We start from the raw sequence: 8,964 nt of genomic DNA, 5'->3' as shown, positions 1-8,964 counted from the left end.
CTCAATTTTCCAGGAGTTGTCGAATCATCAGGATGCAGCTCAGTTCAATTATAGCAGCTCAGAAGTCATAAAATAGATATTCTATCTAAACCAGTTAAAAGTACAAATGAACCTCAGCATAAGCAAAACAAATTTTAACACTCATCCATCCTAAAAGTGGAACTTTACATTTTCCAACTAACTGATGAATTTTAATATAAAAATCACCAGTCGACGCTGAAGTTGTGGCAGATTTCATATTAAATGTGGCCACTTTTATTTAGAAATAGCTAGAAAAAAAAAAAATAGACTAGAAAAACAAGTTTTCAATAGTAAAATGCGGAGGTTAGAAACAGAAGCAGGCGGCCGCTCACAGGCGGAAGCGGTCGGAGAAGTTGGGCGATTCGGGAATTGTGAGAGGAACTTCACTCTTCTTCACTGCAACAGGTTTGTAGTGTCTGACTGGCTGAGCTTTGTGCACCTGAAGAGGAGGAGAAGAAGAAGAAAAGCCGTCAAACAAGTAAGAATCTGTAGTTAATAAATCATTTGTGGTGTTTATGTACATATCCAGAACATTACGAAGCCCTTCCCCTGCTGTTCTGCATCAGTTAACTGGACAGCTTTTAGAAAGCGTCACCTGTTCCTGCCGCAGCCTGGCGATCTCCTCCCTCTCCTTCTGCTCCTCCTCCCGTCTCTGCTCCACCTCCATGCGCGCCCTGAGCGCCTCCTTCTCGGCGACCAATCGCTCGTGCTCCTGCCACTCTCGGGCCCGGCGCTCCGTCGCCAGCTCGAAGGCGTCCACCACTGCAGAAGAATTAATGTCTTCTCAAGAGTGCCATGGTGGAGGATAGTGAAGACGAGAACACAGTGAGTCACACAGCTCTGAGGGGCGCTTCGGACGAAGCCAAAGCGCCCCTCAGCACATCTGGATAGTGTCAGAAGGTGCTTTCAGACTGTAGGAACATGTGGGCTGTAGTTGGCGGAATCGTTTTGTGAGCCGTAAATAAACAAGTTTCAGAACTAGAAACGCGAGTCTATAAGCAGAGGAAGACTTCCTGCTGGCTGTTTGATCTGAAAGCACCTACAGACAGTATTAAACATCGCTGCAAACAAACCTTTATTTATTTCTGACAGCCGATCGCGTTTTCAAATACATCGGGATAACAAACCAAAACTAAGATTTTTGAAATGCAAAAACATAAATAAAATAATCTAATGGGTTCCATTTAACCGGTACGATACTTCATTGACACGATGCTGTCGAAACAGCAGAAACAGATACTGGGCCATGCAGATAACGTCACAATAAGGACATTTTAACTGAACCATCAGGCTGAACTTCACATGTTTCGAGTCTCATCTGAAGGGAGAATAATAAATATTTCTGTCAAAACGTCAGGTTTCAGAAGAAAATTAGATTGATCTGATATCCGTTTGTGAATTACTCGTCATTTTGAAGATGAAACACAAGTCTGGTGTTTTCACTGGTAGGACAGTGAAGCTTTGGGGTGTTTTGCATGCACCAGGACTGAATGTCTGGTTAACTCAACAATCCGACTAACACAAAGCAAAGGTTCACTTACTTTGACCACTCAGATATTCATACGAAATTAATTTCCTCCAAAGAAAAAGGAGCAAAACTGGTCGTTATTTTAATGAAATTTTCTTGTCTGAAGTCTCTAAACCAGGTCGGGGTTATGCAGAAATGAAAATTGAAAGGTTCACAACCTGTCGTACTTTCTCTGACAGGTTGACATGTCGTCAGCACAGGGCGCTTAAATAGTTTATATAAATCTAAGGTGCTCTTCTTACCCACTGCACTCCGGCTCTCTTTCTTGGGCCTGAAAGGCTCTTTATGAGTAACTGTGTTGGGTCTGGCTTTGAAAAGTGCCGCCTCCTCTTGATGCTTCTGCTCCTCTTTCACCTGCAGGACACAGAAGCCAAACGATGTAAAGACTTGTCGCTGAGAATAAAAAGCAGCCGGTGCTGGCGGTGTCTCCGCCTGTTGTACCATCTGCTCCCAGCGGCTGTTCTTGGTCGCTCCTCGTTCATCCAAGCGCAGTCTGAAGGGCTCCGGCTTCGTGGGCTCCAGCTTCTTCTTCTCAGGAAGGACCACCGTGTCGAAGTCTGGCAGCGGTTGGGCCTTGAACTGTGGGACCTGGAATCATTCAGGGAAGAAGACAAAGCGATTCAGATGCGTCTTCACTCTGAGGACTAAGACTTCTGGGTCTGGAAGAGAGACTCCACCTCTTCATTTCGCATCTCCTCCAGTTTTTTCTCTTTTAAGGCCCGTCTCTCACGCTCTCGCTGTTCGAAGGAGAACGGACAGACCTCCACCTGTTGTTTTTCTGGGAGCCGGGGCACGAACGGGAGGCCGAAGTGCGGCACCGGGGGTACCTTCATCGGTGAGGGCGGTTTTACCTGAACAAACGAGCCAAAAAAAAAAAAAAAAAAAAAACACCCACCAAAAGTTAAAGGAAACTCTACATGTCTGTACTTACTGACAGAGGGGAGCAAAGCATTTCCTTACTTCCTCAACCTTGCGGTCCAAACGAACCCTCTTCTTGAGTGCAAACGCCGGGGATTCCGGCACAGTTGGATACAAAACTTTTTTTTCTGGCAATCCCTGTTGAGGGGAAGATATCCGCTTTACTACACAACTGGAAAGACCTGCAGAAGCAGGTTTTCTGAGATAAAAAACAGTTTCAGGTGACTGAGACACTCACCAAAACTCCCTCCAGGACCTTTTTGGGCAGGGGATTAGCTTTAAAATTGTGGGGCTTCTCCTCACTTTCTGGAAGAGTCTTTGTGGCTTGTCTCTCCTGGAGCCTTTTCTCAATCTCCAACTCAAAGCCTTCAGGTACAGTGGGTTCCTTCACTGCTGGCTTCTTCAGCATCTCTGCACTCTCAAGTATCTTCTTGTTGAGCTCCAGAGGTTTTATTTTAAACCTGTGATAGACACCAGTTAGTGTATGGCCCCCCCAGAATCTTAATATATAAAGTGAAGGTCCTTACTTATTGAGTTGTTCCACCTCCTCAGCTTCCAGTTCTGTGCTGCTCTTGAGCGCAGTTGGTCGGCTTCTCTGACGCGTAATCAGGTGAGGGGAGTGAGGCTGTGTGAGCTTCAGGTGGTTCCCCTTCACTGGAGATGGTCCTGAGACAAAAACAGACCTCACGATAGAGTTTAAACCTTAAAATACACTTGAAACACTAAAAATCCTCTCTGAACATCAGACTAATCCCAACTCCTGCCCTCGGCCCAACTTCTTCATCCCATTATCCATCTTCTATTAACTGGCCAGCAGGGGGCGACTCTTGTTGATTTGTGACCTCTGCAAACATTTCCACCATTAACTTATGGTCTTAATCACTCAGTAGAATTAACAATAAAAACCAAACCAGTTACGTTTAGAAAACATAAAACTCCCCCTTGTGGTCTTTCACAGAAAGAAAAAAAAAAAACTATCTCTGTAAACTGTTGCTTAATTTAACTATGCATGAAAACAAAATGACATATTTTATAAATCAAGGCACCAGTCCTTAGAATATACAATAAACAGGGAATGCTTTAAGGTGGACGAGCCATTAAACATGCGCAGTTTCTGACATTCTGATTGAAAAGTGTTGAACGCGAGGCGTCGGAAAGGAAGTTAAAAACCAGTACGCGACATCAAAAAGTCCCTTTTTGTTACGGTTCATAACTTTGAAAAAACAAATGTGTTTGTAAACATTGAGAAATGTCCTTCGCACCTCTTTCTTGAGTTCGGCGGCTGTGAATATGGTAGCGGGTAGGAGTCCGCTTCTCGAACTGTTTGATCTGCTGAGCCATGGGCACATAGGCGCCCGGCTCCTCCTCCGTTTTCTTCATGCCTTTTGACAGATTGAAGGGCTTCGGCACCGTGGCTCCTCTCCTCATCTTTGCCTTTTAAAAGAAAGAGGCAAAGACAACAGTTAGGTCGTGGCTTCATGTGTATTCAGCACGTACATCTAAAAACAGCGAGTTAGGAACACTTGTGTTTAAATATTTAACTCCAACGTGTCGGAGCCAAGCTCTTTAGAAACTATATGCGCGGTGATGAGTGAAAGCAGGCACTGTGGCTCAATACCGCTTCAATACTTTTAACATGCGTTTGAGTCGCAAAGTGTCTGAATTCAGTCGCTTTCCCCTTCAAACTTCTGAGTTACTCACTGCTGAGGAGGTTTTACGGAGCTGATGGATGAAGTCCACCTCCTTGTGCGTGGAGTTTAATGTAGTGGACACCTTTATACGAGTGTCTGTGTTGAAGTGGAATTCTTGAGGCACAGTTGTGGAGAGGAGCATCTTCTTTGGTGGGGGATCTAAAATAAAACAGCGCATTAGAATTCGGAGCGGTTAGATGTCGCATCTTTACTAAAAGTCTGACATGAACTCACTGCCTGCCAGAGCAGCCTTGTAGCTGGCCTCGTTCTGCTTGCGATGCAGCGCCACCTCTCTCTGGAGGCTTCTGATTCGCTCCATCTCCAGTTCTTCAGAGGTGACTGGCCTGTGGGCACAAAATGATCATTGTTGACAATGTTTACTGATCTGACTTCACATACTTTTTCTACAGGCACTGGAAGATGAACGTGAACACTGGAAAGTTCCTTTTAAACTAAACAATCTCACCCCCACACAGCATATTAAACAGTAACAGAATTAATCATCATTCCCAATGTTGTAAAAGTCTTTCAGGCTGTTTTTTTTGTTGTGACCTTGTGTAATCATCTCCAGCTGGATCTCAACTAAATTAAACCCTTTTTGGACCAAATTCTGGTGCGAGAGCCCCTCTGGAGCTGGTTTGACTTTAGATCAGTTGAAGATCTGGTTTAATTTTCCACAGAACTGTGCCGTTACATCACTTTAAACAGCCCTTCAGCAGATGTTTTGACTGCCTGACTGTAGCTCTGACTGAGTTCCTCTGAATTTATTTAGAAAACCCACAGTGTGGAGAGACAGTTCATTACACAGATCGGTGTTAGTCTCATTTTCTTGCAGGGAAAATAACTTACTATGCCCTGTTTTTAGAAATCCAGCTGTAAACGACAACCGAATCCTTCTTTATGCAGCACAGCAGGCAGCATTCACAAAACTGGAGATATTAAAACGTTACAGAGCGAAAAACAAGAACACTAAGCTCATGCTTTTTCTCCGCTTTGTAACCAGCTCCGAACCACCTTTGGTGTGGAGAAAAAGTTTGTTTGTTTTCTCTTCTTTCCAACAGAAAAACTAAATGCGTCACAGCTTCCCTTCCAATTGTTTAACAACCATCCATCCATTTTCTGGGGGTGGGGTACACCCTGGACGGGTCGCTGGGCCATTCACACTCACTCTTTGGGACATTTCAGAGACACCAATTAACTCAACATGCAAGTTTTTGGACGGTGAGAGGATGCCGGAGAGGAATCCACATGTGCACGGGCAGAACAACCCAGCTGGGACTCCAACCAGGAACCCACTTGCTGTGATGCAACACAGCCAACCACGCAGCCCTCTTCAACAACCTGCTTTTCGTTTTGTGATCACTCACTTTGCATTTGTGGAGGTGGAAGTTGGTTCACGGGCTTTTTGTGCCGCCCTGGAGCTCAGCCGCTCACTCCTGCGGAAACTGGGTCCGGACTTCAGCTGCACAACTCTGGATCTTCGAGCAACGGGGTTCCTATATCAAAAAGCTACAGTTAGAAACTAAGAAAAATAAAACCCAACACAAAGTGGACGACCTTTCAGGTTACAGTGCAAGAAGCAAAGCAAACAATCATAAAAGAGCACAACAGAACTGGAAGAACTTACTCTTTGGCCTTCTTTGGCGGCGGTGCAACTGTACGGCTGTTCGCTTCTTTACGCTTTGAAACCCTGTAATTAATAAAAATGATATTCAGAGACAATCGAGTTTAGATATTTGAATTGAAGTATAATACAAATTCCCTAAACTAATGATAATGTCATTTTCATGAGGCCACCTTGCTTGGATTTCTGGTAAAAATGCGTCGTCTTCAAACCCAAACGAATACAACCGTAAAACCAGACTAATAACACCGAGCCACAGACAACACACCCGGTTTACACTCCGATGATGCTCCCTTTAACATGCAAATTGTTCATGTGTATATCTGTGTCGTTTTGGAATTTGTATTTAAATTAAGTATTTAATACAGTTGAACACTCTTTGAGAAAAAGCAGCACTCTTAACAATGACTTCACCTGCGTGGCTGTGCAGAGTCGTTAGCAGTCTTTGTCCGTGGTCGGGCGGCTCTCTGAGTGTCAGCATGCCAGGATGTGACGATGTTTGGTGCCGGAGACATGCTCTCAACTGGAATATCAAGCAGTCCATATTGGGTATTCATTAACAAAGTGATCAGGACAGAAAATAATCTCTTAAAGATTGGTGTGTTTTTTTGTAAACCCCCACCCCCCCAACAAACTGACCAGGGGCTGATTTTGTCTCAGGGTCGCCATTGACCCCCGCTGCATCACCTCGCATGAACAGCTGGTCAGGTCTTGAAGGAGTGATGAGGTTACCATCTGTACCCCCGATCTGTTCTGCTCATAAGAGGCAATAATTACAATCATTAATCAGTGATCATAAAACAATGTGATGATTTAATATGCAATGTTAAAACTGTTGGATTACAAGATGCTTTTCAAGAAATTACAACATTTTTAAACCAGAATTTTTTATTTTTTTTGCAGACTTCATGTGCTGTTATCCTATAATTGACTCCCTCATTACCTGTTCCTGCCACTGCGGTTATTACATTCGTTCTGTTTGGCAAAAACAAACAATATCTGGACTGACTGAGCACGACTACATTTCCATGAATTTGACCCGATTACCGACTATGATGCACCAACTGTATTCACATTCATGTATGTTGTAAACTACCACGGAACAGTTTATATTCTAGAGTTAAAGATCTGTGAATAAATGAGCTAAAAATCTAATGAACTAAACAATCAGCTTTTGGTTCATTTTACAGAATCAGACCATGAATACTACTAATCATGCTTATGATAAGATTTGCTTTAAGTCTCTTATCTTGTTAAAGATATTAAACATGTCGAGTAGAAATGGACTGAGACATGATTTCACTGATCAGGATCAAATACTTTCACAACATGGCCTGTGAACATAAAAATGCCCTCCTCTCTCAACTACACATCCTGTAAAGCAGACACCATCCAGCAGGGCCGCACTTTTTTCAGAAAGAGACACGAGTCAAAAACACGTATTGTTTTTAAATAAGAAGGGGCAGGCACTAACAGCTCACTTCCTGTACGTAAGAAATATTTCTCCTTCAAATGAAAGCAACACGTCGAACACAAATAAGACATTTTACACTGAAAGTCCGCTTTTAACAGGGTGTGGGCTAGTAGCAAAGCAGCAAACAGAGACTTATAATGTTTAAAACGGTCAGCCACTGGAGGCCTAATACATTACAGTTGGATTTAAGTGCTGATCGGACACTTACCAAACCACTTGTCGTCGGTTTCTGAATTCACCAGCTCCTTAAAATCCACATTAGTCGGAGCGTCGAACTCGTAGCGCTCGGATGTATCAGAGTCGCTTTCGGCCATAATCACAGGCTTCAGTTTGTTTGTCAACTGATCTAAAACCCAAATGAAACACAGATCTTCGATTAAAGCCTCTTCTGATTCAGTAAAAAAAAAAGACCGTGATGCGTTCAAGTGTAACAAAGCTAACATCAAGTTATAAATACATCTAAATGTGTTGATGATGGAGAACTGACTACTCGGTTACGTTAAGAGACAAAAAAGAAGAAGAAAGAAAATACGTGGAAAAGGCCAATGACAGACACACACTTATCCGCAAAGACAACCTTAATGTCTATTGTTGTTATTGTGACATTACTAATAAAGTTATCGAATGAATCAACTGTCGGGCTAACGTAACTCATCCATTAGGCACTATAAAATAATCCAAATCGTGATCCAAAGCTAATAAAATCAAATTAACGGGAGCCCAGTCCGTGTTGCTATCTTCATGCGTAATCATACTTATGGTAGAAGATATATTTAGCAATATCTAACACAAATAAAAATGTCTGAAAAGCTCACCGTAGACGTCTGTTCTCACAGCGACTCAGAATAAAAATGCAACCGTCGCACGAAATCCAACTTTACCGTTTAAATTGCCTCCATTTTTAAACCAGCCAATAGCTACCGCGTTCTGCCAGCAGCTTGCCGCTTATTGGCTCGTACATTCAAGTTCTCGCGGTTGGATCACGTGATACGTGCCGAAATCTGAGCGCATGAACAACAAAAACACGTCCGCATTTAGTTACCATCTGCAACGTTTGTAACACAAATTTTTCTCTCCTACTTTCAACAAAACGACGGTAATTTGAAATTTGAAAATCTAGTCTGTCCAGACAATGCAGATTTACAATAGGGAAAATAGCATGATAAAGGTAAATAAAGTAGCATAATTTGACACTGGATTATGGTACACTGAAAGGAATATGTGATATATTTAATACACCATTAAAAAAATTATGTTGATACTGCTTTTTCTCAGTTTGTGCCTTGATTTACTTTATTAAATTACCCACATCTATTGACTTTTTGCCATTTCATGAGATTGCCTGCGTTATCTTTTAAAAAATTACTCTGTAAAATGATGTGGAGGACAGCAACTGGAGAACGTGAATGCGTTACAGCATGTAGTTTGCATAGAATTAAAATAAGTATTATGATTACATATTCATCATCATAAACTCTGTCCCACTCTCATAGTCTGGTACTGGTTTGTTTTGCTGTTTGAATCACCAACACCCCGAGTACATGTTGAGATGGGTAGGTGTCTCTCTGCCTCCTGGGTGGAGTCATGATGTCCCAATCTTCCCACCCACATCTCATCAGATTCATCACCTGGCGGTATTTAAGGTCTGGCTTCAGCACTCAGACCAGACTGTCTGCCTCCTTGGAGTGGTAATCAGGCCAGTTTATGT

General features: G+C 42.8%; 1 protein-coding gene across 1 annotated transcript; it reads right to left on the bottom strand.

Annotated features, from left to right (window-relative positions):
- Positions 1-217: 217 nt before the first annotated feature.
- Positions 218-7,636, bottom strand: tpx2 (TPX2 microtubule nucleation factor). Its single transcript, XM_072367200.1, has 16 exons — positions 7,465-7,636; positions 6,422-6,535; positions 6,197-6,305; positions 5,786-5,848; positions 5,526-5,654; positions 4,393-4,502; positions 4,169-4,317; positions 3,730-3,901; positions 2,995-3,133; positions 2,706-2,928; positions 2,510-2,605; positions 2,227-2,400; positions 1,991-2,137; positions 1,792-1,903; positions 617-801; positions 218-460 (listed from the first exon to the last, which is right to left on the bottom strand). Exons 1-16 carry the CDS (start codon positions 7,568-7,570, stop codon positions 350-352), a joined length of 2,139 nt encoding a protein of 712 aa, XP_072223301.1. The 5' UTR covers positions 7,571-7,636; the 3' UTR covers positions 218-349.
- Between the last annotated feature and the right edge of the window lie 1,328 nt (positions 7,637-8,964).

Source organism: Leuresthes tenuis, unplaced genomic scaffold (assembly GCF_036924035.1).
Source record: "Leuresthes tenuis unplaced genomic scaffold, fLeuTen1.0.hap1 SCAF_16, whole genome shotgun sequence".
NCBI lineage: Eukaryota > Metazoa > Chordata > Actinopteri > Atheriniformes > Atherinopsidae > Leuresthes > Leuresthes tenuis.
The sequence above is the reverse complement of the archived record's forward strand: the minus strand, read 5'-3'. Positions and strand labels throughout refer to the sequence as shown.

Coding starts and splice junctions, on each gene's coding strand:
- tpx2 (XM_072367200.1), bottom strand. CDS start 7,570: ATGGCCGAAAGCGACTCTGATACATCCGAGCGCTACGAGTTCGACGCT. Junction 6,536..7,464: donor AACCGACGACAAGTGGTTTG/GTAAGTGTCCGA, acceptor TCTTATGAGCAG/AACAGATCGGGGGTACAGAT. Junction 2,401..2,509: donor TGGACCGCAAGGTTGAGGAA/GTAAGGAAATGC, acceptor TCGTTTGTTCAG/GTAAAACCGCCCTCACCGAT.